This window comes from Carassius carassius, chromosome 11, assembly GCF_963082965.1.
Source record: "Carassius carassius chromosome 11, fCarCar2.1, whole genome shotgun sequence".
NCBI classification, from domain to species: domain Eukaryota; kingdom Metazoa; phylum Chordata; class Actinopteri; order Cypriniformes; family Cyprinidae; genus Carassius; species Carassius carassius.
The window spans coordinates 19,652,042-19,664,848 of NC_081765.1; the positions used below are offsets into that span (position 1 = coordinate 19,652,042).

General features: G+C 37.2%; 1 protein-coding gene across 2 annotated transcripts in view; it reads left to right on the plus strand.

Annotated features, from left to right (window-relative positions):
- LOC132152962 (pleckstrin homology domain-containing family M member 3-like) overlaps positions 1 to 7,033 on the plus strand; it is a 39,534-nt gene extending 32,501 nt beyond the window's left edge. For both annotated transcript variants that reach the window (XM_059562000.1, XM_059561999.1), the window contains 2 exons: positions 3,871 to 4,028; positions 6,797 to 7,033. In XM_059562000.1, the coding sequence (XP_059417983.1) occupies positions 3,871 to 4,028; positions 6,797 to 6,968 (330 nt within the window). In that variant the 3' untranslated portion in view covers positions 6,969 to 7,033. The remainder of the gene's footprint in view (positions 1 to 3,870; positions 4,029 to 6,796) is intronic.
- Positions 7,034 to 12,807: the final 5,774 nt, after the last annotated feature.

The window sequence follows — 12,807 nt, forward strand, 5'->3', positions numbered from 1 at the left end:
GGCCTTTATGCTGTCTCCCCCACTGCCTCTGTAAGGCCCAAATTTGAGGCATTTCCCATTCACGTCACATTACTTTCTCTTTCAGCTTCTTAATTGGCTTACCTTATTAAGGAGCCATTTTCTTATAGTGTTGCTACTTAATGCCGGTTCTTCCACAGCTCTGGAATGCTCGCCCTCCGTGTCGAGGTCACTGAATGCTGAACTATCTCCAGCAACTCTCCAAACACTATAGACCGAATACAAATGCTCTTCCCATTTAGTTCAAACAATTAGCACAGAGTTTTGGGCAGTCTTCCTTTTTTTTTAGCAACCCCGTTAACCATATTTGTTTGTGTAAGACTTGCCTAGAAGCCAGCTTTGTTTGGCCACAGCCTTTTGTTTGATATCTCCACTGAAAGAGTAAGAAAGTTTACTTGGTGAACTAAGATGGACAAAAGTATGAGTGCAATAAATGCTAATTGTATTATATGTTGTACTGAAGGCAACAGCATTGTCCTTGCCAAGATTAGGCACTTCATTGAGCTCAGACGACAACGTTCAGGTCCTCGGAAGTTACATATCGGAATCTGAAGTATTTATTCCTCACTAAAAGAAACTTTAGCTTTCAATATATCCATAAAACCATCATGCTTCAAGGACTCCTTCATGGCACCTGGTCTACTGTGACCGAAACATTCACATGGTTCACATATGTTGAAACTTAATGCTGTTTCTTTAGTGACCACTTCTTACGATACCCTGGCAGGCCGGCTCTCTCACACTTCTTCACACACGATGGTTGTAATCCTGTTTTGCGAGGCCCTGGCAGGGAGGGTGTTATCCAAACAGAGCTCTCACTCTTTTTATCAGTCTAATCTGGGCCCTTTCTCTGCCGTTTAATGGAGCAGGCGAGGACATTAGAGCCAGGGTTGAGGAGGGGATGAAGAAGTAGGCGCTAAACTGTGATTTTTAGGGGATTAAGCAGCTAACGACAAAGCACATGCAAGACAGGAGCAGAAGGTGGGGGATTTGGGGGAAATTGATTTGGCAGACATCACCCATGCTCCACACAATAGCCCATAATTTAAAATATAAGAAATATAATCCCTCACATAGAAACTACAATCCAAATGACAAAACATCACCCTATAATAAAAATGTAAAAAAAGCCCGCCAAAATGATGTAACCATTTGAAAAAACACAAGAATATTCAATGATCACAAACCTACTTATTTTTAACGATATTTTTAAATGTATCTTAAACTTGTGCAAAAGTAGGAAAGGGTCTAATATTACTTGGTAAATCATTCAAGTTATTAAACAATAGTTAAACAACAAAAATTGTCAAAAAAAAAAAACCTTGGATTTATGAAGCTTATATCTATTAGGTTCTTGTCAAATACTTTTAAACGTTTTTATAGAAGGTATATAAGGTATATAGGTATATATATTGTGAAGTAATACAAAAGAGAAATGAGGAAAAATCAAAGAATGCAAAATGTCTCGCAGCTTCTATTGAAAGTTGACTCCTTATAAATGTAAAACTTCTAAGTTAAGTTGTCACTGCACAAACTATTTTAATTACTGTAACTCATTTAAATCAGTTGAACTTGTCTAGCAGTTCATGCATAAATTCTCACTTTCACTATTTTGTCAGTTACTCTTTTCATCAGCCCTCTAGCTCTTCACAGTCTCTCCCCATCAAACCTGGTGCAAGCATACGCCCTGTTTTGCTCACCGTGTCTGCTAAATTATCGAAATGTTTAATTACTCCCTCTGCCAGCATTGATCAAGGGGAGTATATATCATTTTTAGCAAAGGACGGCAAGTGTGCTCACCCCACCGCTTTGATTGGTGGCTTGCAGCGTTTCCTTAATGGCTTGCTATATTACTCCTCCACATGGGAAAAGGCAGGGTATTGCCTTCAGGCTTCTGTCAGACCGGTCAGAGAAAAACAGTGGTATCTGAACTGAAAGCTACTTGATGGATGGATGGTTAAGGGCTCTCCTGGTACCTCTACTGAGAAAGCTTGCCAACAGCATCACCTCTATGTTCATTGGGCAATGACAGTGACCGCTTTATGGGTTTTTCTGCCTTGGGTCCTTCTGGCTTGCACAGTGCTTTGGTGGAATGTGAAGAATCTTTTCTTTTTCTTTATTCATTTTAGTTATACTTTCTTATTTTTAGATCTTTTATTTAAATGATCTAGAGAAGCTACTTTTAACACTTTTTGGTGAACAACCATCCAATATAACCTTACAAACCAAGTTCAAGTAATTAAACATGTAGATTCTAGATTCCCTGTTCCCACAAAAAACTTCCCCTTTTCAACCCATTCTCCCCGTTCATGCTGCGTATGTGTGTGCGCGCGTGCGTGTCTTTCGTGGGAGACCACCGTGGTCCTTCCTTTCTTTCTTTTCCCCCGATCCCTCACATCCCACCCTCCCAAGCTCTCCTCTCTGCTCCACTGTCCCCTCTTCTCCTACTCCATTCTTTGACTAGCTCCTTGTGGAATGGCTGAAGAATGCTGGCAGGCCGTTTAATTGGTGTGCTGCAGTGCTGCCAGGTGTATCCACTTGTCTCTGCCCCCTTGGTGAATATGCACTGGAGGTCTAGGCCCCTTCCCCATCTCATTCAGCTGCCCACAATACGCCTTCTTCAGCACCCCGCTTTCAAAGACCAGGCAGATTTTTAACTACTCTGGCCTGATAAATGGCATTCACATATTATTTTTTGCAGACAATCTTCCAAAAGGAATCACTCCACCCTAGAGCCGAATTTAACCCCCCACTCTCTAAGCATTCATTAGTTTTCATGTGGATTCCTGATGTGATGTCTTTTTTTTTTTTTTGTACTTGGCTCCCATTGTAACATGTTATTAAGTGTCCAGTCGCTGAAATTTTCTGATAAACCTCTAACTGTTAACAGGAGGATTACTGTCCATTTGATAATGTAATTATTATTTTTTTGTTTTTGCATTGACATTTTGAACCTGTTCCTCTCTCATAGCTGTTGAACACATTAGGTGAAGGCCTTTTGCTAGCTGAATTGCTTAGGTCACGTTTTACACTTCCCTAGGTTCCTCCTCCGTGCTTTTCCGTCCCATTTCTCATCATGTTTAAAGCTGGCCTGCAAAGAATCTGCACCTGCAAAATGTTCCCAGGAAGTTCCGTAGACCTCAAACTATCATCTTTCACAAAGATCTACACATTCTCTGTCCCTTCGCATGTTTGTCTATGAATGTTTTGGTGAATTTGCAACAGCCTTGTACTACAGATACAAGTGTGGAATTATGTTGAACACATTTTTCTATATTTAAATGCATTCTGCAGTATTTTAGGTTTAGTTTAAATGTTCAGGTGATTTTAAACCCTTCAATCAATAAAAAAAAAAAATCAACTTCTATAAGAGGCAAAAGAAACTCTGTTTGCTGTCTGATGGACATGTGTGCATAAAAGGCTTCCAGTCACACAGTGCAGCTTTATGTACTACATTTCTGTAGTATTTATTTGTTAGTTAGACCACTCTGAAAAATCAAAAGCACTTTTTATATAGTTTGTATCTTTGTCCTGTTGAATTTATTTGTAAAGTTGCTTATACTTAGTTTCTCTGTTCTTATTTTATTACTGACTATTTACTTGTCTTCTATAAACTTGATAAATAAACTTGATGAATTTTTATATTAGTTAGGCTAATATTAGTGCTTGTTGTGGTATCGATATTGGGACATTTCAGTGGTATCTAAAATGCTGGCATCATAACCACCTTATTTTCAGCAGAAATAACTATATTGTGATGTATAGTTCTCGTGAAATACAGTGACTCATGTTATAGTCATATCACCCCCCACCTCTACACTCCACTCTGTAATGTCTTTCTATTTCTTGCAGGTCATAGATGGAAAGCTTGCTCCCTTCCTCTCTAAGGTGATCAAGTTTGCCAGCTCTCATGTCTATAGCTGTAGTCTGTGCCGGGAGAAGAGCTTCATCTGTGAGCTCTGCCACACTGGCCAGGTCATCTATCCCTTCCAGGACAATGCCACTAAAAGGTGAGACCTGTAGCCACTCTGACTCTCCAGCGAAGTGGAGTGCTGTTCCCAGAACAGATGCTGCTGTTTAAACACGGCAACACTGATAAAGCATCATCAGCTATGATTGGTTAGGACTGCTACAGTTTAAGTTGTATATGTTGAAATTTAATTTTACCTAAAGAACCTTGTCACATTTGTTCATCATGAAAAAAAAATGTTTTAAACAATTTGTAAAAAGAAATCAATAAATTATATATTTTAATTATATATATATATATATATATATATATATATATATATATATATATATATATATATATATATATATATATATATATATATATATAATTAAAATATATAATATATAATATAATATATATATATAATATACACACATTAGGGGTGTGCAGCGAAGCCAGTATTTGTATCTGTAACAATCACAAAATTATTCGTATCTGTATTCAGATAAAACCGGAAGTAGGCGGAGCTTGAACCGGAACATCGTACAATTATAGTTGCGAAGACCGTTATGGTTTTAGAGACTTCGTTTTTTTCCATAGTTATCACTGAACAAATATGCGGTGTTTAACAAACAAAAAAAAAGTAATGATTATAACATTTATTTAAATATCTTCTAACAGTCGTAGGTGATACCCTTGTATAGATAAAGTTTTGAGCGCGAGTTCAAGTCCCATTTTGGGGACCTTTCGTGATCCATAAATATTTAAATATCTTCTAATTAAAACAGTAAAGGTTCCTGTGCAGTTTAGAAATATGAAAATCGATTTAAGTAATTTCCAGGAAATCCATGGAAAAAGGCAAGTGCAACACTGCTATTTCATTTGCGCTTATTTCATTTATAAAATTTACACTCATTTACTTTACATACTTGCTACTGCATTGTAATATTAGAGGTTTATGTAAATCAACATGATTTCCTTTGGCTCACCGGTTCCTGCGCAGTTTAAACAAGTAGGCTAGCTATTTCCCTTAAGTAATTTTCAGTTCTAGAAAAGTATGGAAAAATGAGAACAGAGTATGGAAAAATATTTGTGCTTCGACTTATTTGTCGACCGATTTAAAATAGACATCCTGTCAACATCCTGTTTTTCATGTTGGGCGTGCTTCAAATTGTAAGGCGTTTTTAGCTCTGGTCGTCTGTTTAACTGATAGTTCTCTATAAAGAGGAAATCATATTAAGAGTTTTTAAAATGTTAATCAAAAACAAGGCTTTTAATGCTTTTGTGTAAAGCATAGACCGCTTTCAGGAATAGAACACCAGTAGTTCTTCTGGTTAGTATGGCACAGCCTCTTGGCCAACAGAGATCTTGGGTTTTAGTCTTGGTTTGGCAGCCCAAAAACTTTAACCACTGGGCTGCTACCACCCATGATGGTGCACAGAAACAAGTTGTTTCTCTTTAGAGGACTGAGGAACACTTGAACTCCTTAATGTTCTAGTAAAGGAGAAATACATAAATATATACATATACACACACACAAATATAATGTTTTGGGTCATTAAAGCTTTTTTTTTTAAATCAAGTATACGTTAAATTGACAAACATGACATAGATTGTTACAAAATATTTCCATTTCAAATAAATGCTGTTTTGAACTTTTGAACTGGGAAAAAATGTGTCACGGTTTCAAAAAAATATGAATCGTTTTTAGCATTATTAAGAAGAAATATTTCTTGAGTGCTAAATTAGCATAATAGAATGATATCTGAGAATCATGTGACACTAAAGTGATGTCTGCAGAAAACTCAGCTCCGTCACAGGAATAAATAACTTAACAAAATGTATTAACATTTCAAAGTGGAATAATATTTAACAATATTATCGTTTCTACTGTACTTCAGTCAAACAAATACAGTGAGCATAAAATAATTATTGCATTAAAAAACATAAGTTGTACTGACCTTTTAATGTTTTGAATTATTTATACATATATTAAATGTAAAAACGTAATTTAACTCAAGTAACCTTGTTCTCGCCATGAATATAGCCAAGATAGCTCGCATAGCGTTAAATCATAAACAAACAAATACATATATATTTGTGTTGTATATTTGTACTCTGAATGTCATTAGATCTTCTGCCAAAACGTATGATTGCACAAAAGTGATTCTTCATGAGTGAAAGCAAACAGACCATATATGTGATACTGGACTACAAAACCAGTCTTAAGTCTTAACATCATCTGAAAGCTGAATAAATAAGCTTTCCATTGATGTATGGTTTGTTAGGATCGGACAATATTTGGCCGAGATACAACTATTTGAAAATCTGGAATCTGAGGGTGCAAAAAAAGTCAAAATACTGAGAAAATCGCCTTTAAAGTTGTCCAAATGAACTCTAAGCAATGCATATTAAGTTTTGATATATTTACAGTAGGAAATTTACAAAATATCTTCTTGGAACATGATCTTTACTTAATATCCTAATGATTTTTGGCATAAAAGAAAAATCGATCATTTTGACCCATACCCATATTTTTTTGGCTATTGCTCAAAATAAACCCCAGCGACTTAAGACTGTGGTCCAGGGTCACATATATGTTTGTATTTTAAGAAAATGTAACATTTTATACATTTTACACTTTTTATTTAGTTAGGAAAAGTTTTAATCAACCCCCGATTTCAATTAACTTACATAATACACCAGTGTAATAATACATAATACAAGGGAAGTTCAGAGGGGGGCAAAGACTTTTCCACAGCACTGTTTTGAGTGTCAGTGGATGTTTGGAGAAACCATCAGTGCTCTTCTATGTTCTAAATGTAGGTGCGAGGGCTGCGGTGCCGTCTTCCATGCCGAGTGCCGGATGCGAGCTCAGCCTTGCCCACGATGTGTGCGCAGAGAACTGCACAAGAAGCCGGCGTCATTCTGGAAGAGACACGGCCCTCACGACAGCCCTGATGATGAGACGCTGGACTGCTTTGAGCTGGACACCTGAGACGGTTTATCGAGAGCGGTGCCAAGCACACTGCACTAATAAAGTCCTAGTGCTGCTGCATCCAACAAGGAGGAATTGCTCCATGAATGCCGAGAAACTGTGGCGTATTTTTTATTTTTTTTTATGTTCTCCCTCACCTGAGAGAGATGGGCACAGAGATAATAATTCAGCTCCCAAAGAGAGGAGTCTTCATAATGAGACCAATTTACCCTTCCCTTTCATCTACCAACCGACAAATACAGGCAAAGTACACACACACACACACACACACACACACACTTGCACATAAACACACTCTTACTGACAGATGTAAAAGAATGCCCCTTCTGGCAGACTCACAATCCAAGAGCGATGATTCATACCAATTTCTGGACACAAATAGAGCTTCTAATCCATTAATGGTTTGGTGAAAATGAGCGCTGCAAGATTCGGTTTCCCTTCACGCAATAGTTAACCTACAATGCAGAAGACCCTTGATCTCAGGCGCATGAACATAAAGATAAACATCCTTAGAAACAAAAATAGCTTTTTTCAGGTTCGCATTTTTGCACTTTACATTTATGATTTGTCCCTAAATTTCTTTTTTTTTTTTACACGTTTTAGTCTTTCAGCTTTGGTTTGCCTTCTACTGTGAAGAAGGAGCGATGTCTTGTCCCATCCACCTGACCTGCAGTTTAAAAAAGGTTGACTGTTTATCAGCACTAAGTGGCTCTGCCTATAAGCAGCTGAACCACGTTGTTCTTGCTAACCGCCTGCTCCATGATTACAAACTACCCTGGGCCACCAAGCCCCAAAATTACAGTCTAGAGTTCCAGGGCTTTGTTTAGCATTCATACGTCTTTTTAACAAGAAATGTAAAGAAAACCTGCCGTGGACAAGCTCATAATTCATGTCATCTTCAGTTTTTTTTTTTCCTTTTATATATATATATATATATACAGAAAATAGCAGTGGGCATCTCTTCCTGGACACTTCACCAGCAAATAGAAACTTCAGATATAAATCACACTCCGCACACGTTGGAACTACCTGCACATTCAAGAAGCAGTTACTGGTTATACTGGACTTGAAACATTCTGGCTGGAGCTGTATGCTTGATATTTGACACTGCGAGGAGCCGTCTGCTGAGATTTACAACATTACTGGTCGACAGTGTCACTTAATGAACTCTTTGAGATGCGTCTAGGTCAACATACATATCATTTGCTACCATGTTACATTTTGTTTTACGAGAAAATGTGTTAATTCCCTTGAACTTATGTTTTGCACCAAGAAGTTTACTTTTGAATGAGATTCTGTCTTAGTTTACGTGCGGTCGGTGTGTGATAGGACAGTGTAGATGGATGGATGATCGTGTTAGCTGTTCAGAATATTTGGTTCTATTTATTGAATCGGTGTCTTTTTGCCTGCCTTAAAAGCCAATGCATCGGCCTCTTGATGTTTCAATTAGCAAGCTATAGTCATTTGAAAAAAGTTTCAGTATTTATTAAACTAATAAGAATATCAGGCTATACATAGAACATATCATAATATAATCTTTTTTTTTTTTTTTTGAAGACGAAGACCTCTACTTACCTTACTAAAAAAAGAAAAAAGAAATTGTGTGTGTTCCCATAAGATAACTCATCATTTTACCATTTTAAGCTTGACCTGAGCTAAATGCACCATGCTTTACATGATATTATAAAGAGGTAATGGTGTATTTGCAAACTGTTGGTTTTGAAAGTTTGATGTATTATGTTACATTATCCGCACTGTTCTTTAAATCAGGGATTCTTAACACACTGAATAATGGTCAAGGAGGGACAAACAAAAAGGGAACTCAGTGGATGTACTTGGTGAATATCTTTTGTTCTTTCAGCACACCAAGTCTTTTATTATAGTCTTTATTTTCATATTTGTTGAAGGCGTAATTTGAAGTTTCTTTTTCTGCTGTCATGTTGTTCTCAGTTGTATATTTACATATCAGTTTTCTTTCCAAAGTATTTATTGTATTTATATATTTCTCACTGTAATTTCTGTATCAGTTTCTGGATTTTCCCTGTGCTTTCTTGTATTCTGCAAACTCTTCATTACGGACAACCTCTTATGCAACTACAAATATTTGTGTTTCAGTACAGGTGCGGGTTCCTTCCAGTTTTTCCTCTTCTTTTTTTATTGTTTTATTTTTTTTTTACCACTGATGCCAATAAAGTAAATTGCTTATTACATTCTCCTCTTTTTATGCTTCAACACTAATCTCGTCATTTGAATTAATTTGAGGATTTAGGGTTCTTCACAGATTAATTTCTTGGTCAGATTCCAAGGTGGCAGCAGTGGAAAGAATGCATCATGGCCGTGGGTCCCGGTGCACCGGAGTAGGTCCAAGCATTGACTCACGAGCTAATCCCAAATTAAAAGCCACATGGTTGTATCTGGTTCTTTCTGGAGTTTAACCAATAACCACTGGACCTGTTAGAGACCACAGTATGAGGCTTCTCAATTTTAGCGCAGTGGTACTGACGTATAAATGTTTGAAATTCAGTCTAGTGAAGTGATATGATTCTATTGAGTCTAACAGTTACCATGGAGGTATTGTCTTCATGTTTAAGGCATTTTAAATATTTGTCCAACCTATCCAGGGCTCAACAATAAGGATGGTCCGCTGGCCCAGGGCCAGTGTGAGTGAGTTTCGTGCCAGCTGACACCGAAAATATAACATTCACTGAACTTATACATCCGTATTTTATGTCTTGCAAATGTTCGCTCTACATATTTGTTGCAAGTTCTGCTGATTTGTCAGTTAATGTTATTTAACTGGATAACAAAAATGGGGTTTGTTGAAATTGCAAAAATGGCTTGCGATTGTCTTAAAAGCATCAGTAAGAATGTGTCATAAACTACACATTTCCGTGTGTTGATTTTCTTTTAAGTAAAGAAATGAAGAAATAGGATCATTTTAGTGTCGAAAACAATATAAAGAAAGACCAATATAACTAGCAAAAATAGAAATGCAATGATAAAATAAAAATTTCTATAAATGCAGTTATAAAAATGTATCCTCCATGCATTCTCATTGTTGAGCCGTGCTATATCTTTCTTTTCTTTATTCTGTTGAAAAAAGTAATATAAACCGTATTTGGACATTTTCCACTTTCTGTTCTTATATATTTTCATTGTATTTACATGAACATTTTTCAAATTAAGGACATTTTTCAATATTCATGTTTTTTTATTCAAGCAAAATATTTCACCTGTTACATGTACCTAAATACATACATGGATACATATATGGTCTCAGTGGACACCTGTGTGTGTGTGTGTGTGTTTTGGGGGGTAACATATTTTATGTTTACACCATATATCCAGTTTTATCACCTTACATGTACATGAGAAAATGGACCAGATTTGTTTAATATTATTTTCACAAACCTTTCCCGAATCTTGAGTGATGTCTCAGTTAAGCTAATGGCTGGCCACCCCAGACGCTTCCTCCCTGGTTTACTTTTTCAACACTTCCCTTATGTTTTTTTTCCTCCTCCCTGTAATTTTTTTTTTCTCTCTTGAAAAAGAACAGTAATTTGTCCTGGCTTTAGAGAACAGAATAATCCACCAGGATCCAGCCACTGCCGATGGGCCAGAACATGCCAAGTCTTCCTCTTTTGTGTTTGTGTGGATGTTCACTAACTCTTAAAGCTGGTTGTCGAGCTTGGGCTTAAAATTGAGGCGTCCTACTGATCCATTACTCCATTATGCTGAAGATGCCTTTTGGATGGGTGTTTTCACACATATCTGGACTTGTTGCATCCTTTTTTAGAACGGGGGAGATTTTTTCTGTGTGTGTCAAGAGGATGTTTTTAGGGATATGCTGTGATTTTCCATAAACAATGAACAATAGAGGAATTATGGTAAAGTTGTAAATAAAAGAAAGACAAACAACACTTCAGATGCCTTGTTTATTGACTCTCAAAGCAGAATTTTTATTAAATCTTTTTTTCTTTTTGCCAAAATAAAAATCATGATTGTCCCAAGGAAAATCTGTTTTGTAAAAATGTCCAATCAGCCCAGACAAGTTGAACAGTCCGTTCTTGTTCCATCATCCTCACAGTATGCGTCTCCTGCACTGTCCCTTTATACCTAACCTGAAGGGGCGGGAGCATATATTTTGTAGTTGCGCTATGCTTATGAGGATAGCTGTTGTTTTAGCAGGGCTGTGCGAATGTGTGTGTGAGCTGTTTGTGCACGGTCTGATTCATTTGCCTGTGATTTGTACTGAGGGGTGGGCAAATTGAACCTGAGTGTTGGTCTTGCTTAATTGTCGTCGCCAATTAGTGCATTGTTAAAAGCCACAATGGCTCCACTGTAGCAAGGGGAACGTTTTCCTTTGTGCTTCTCCAGTGGCCCACAGGCCAGTCAAGACTCATTTAGGACTGACAACAAGGGGCCAGAAATACCATCAGCAAAAGACAACAAAAGGGCGGTTTAAGGAGAAAAAGACGACGGCAGAATGGAGACAGGAGGGGTGGAGACAATAGTGACTTGGGATGGAGCATCAGGGTCCGATTTTTGTGAAAAAGGGGTTAGAATGTCTGTTTCAACCCCTTAGTTCCTTAACGTCCACCTGCCGCACAAAGACAAAAAACACTGAGCAATAACAAGACTTGACTTCAGTTGCCATTTCTCAAGTTCTGTTTTTTTTTTGTATGTTTGTATGTTTGGGATTTTTTCATGCATTGTTATATCAAACACATTTTGTCCATAAATACTGATGCGTTTCAGTTTGATCGATAAAAGAATATATAATCGTTTTCATATTTATTTAATAAAATCTAAAATAATTATATAAAAATGATAAATAGCATTTATACGTATCTTTTTTAAATTGATTTTAACTGCTGCAGTTTTACACTGGTACAGCGGTCATGTTGTTCAAATGGACTTATTTTTAACACTTCGCTGTTAAAAAAGCGTTTCCAGTTCCAAATCCTATCACTGTACTTCAACAAAATACAACAAAAGCACCCAATATCATATCATCTTCTCATGCCTGAGACAGGAAACCAAATGCAGATGAGAAAAGGTCAATTTGGTGAGATTGCATCACACTGGCTTTGTGTATGAATTGTCTGTCCACACACAGACATGGAGAGTCGATTATCAGATAAAAGCATTTGCCCTAACACAGGTTCAGGCATGTAAAGAACGAGAGGAGGGAGTGGAAACGAGAAAAAGAGGAAAAACCAACCACCATGGGATATTTTCATGCCCAGGAGACATCACAGAATAAAACAGACAGCTAGTGTGCACCACACCTCATCACGCTTCAGCTTCATTTGATGTTGACAACGCTCTACTGCTCAACTTAAGTAAATCCAAGCTCGACTTATCAAGAGCTTGACTGAGACTGATTTTAATCAGGTTATATTTCCTCCCTGGATCACTATTTCAACAAACTAGCTAAGTACTTTAGATACAAGTATGCATACTAGCAGTTTCCCTTGCAAGGCCTAACATATCATGGACACGGTATTCAGAAAAGAAGGCAGTCGATGCACATATGACTCCTTAAGGTGGGGTTTTGAAGTTAATGTGTGACAATATGCATAGGTAACCTATAAAACAGGTGCACAAGTGGCTGGAAAGATTGATTCGGTTACCATAGCATTTAAGACACAATCAAACATCTTGAGCGTTACAAGCAACACAATGCAATCAGTTATTTGTGGCCTCGTCTGTCTAAGTGATTGATTCCTAAGCAAGTCTGTGGCATGCAGAGTTCTGTTTACTCTCGTCTTCTCAGACTTTCTGTGAGCTGATGTCATCTCAGTGTTAATCGAGCATTAGAAATACTCGACGGAGC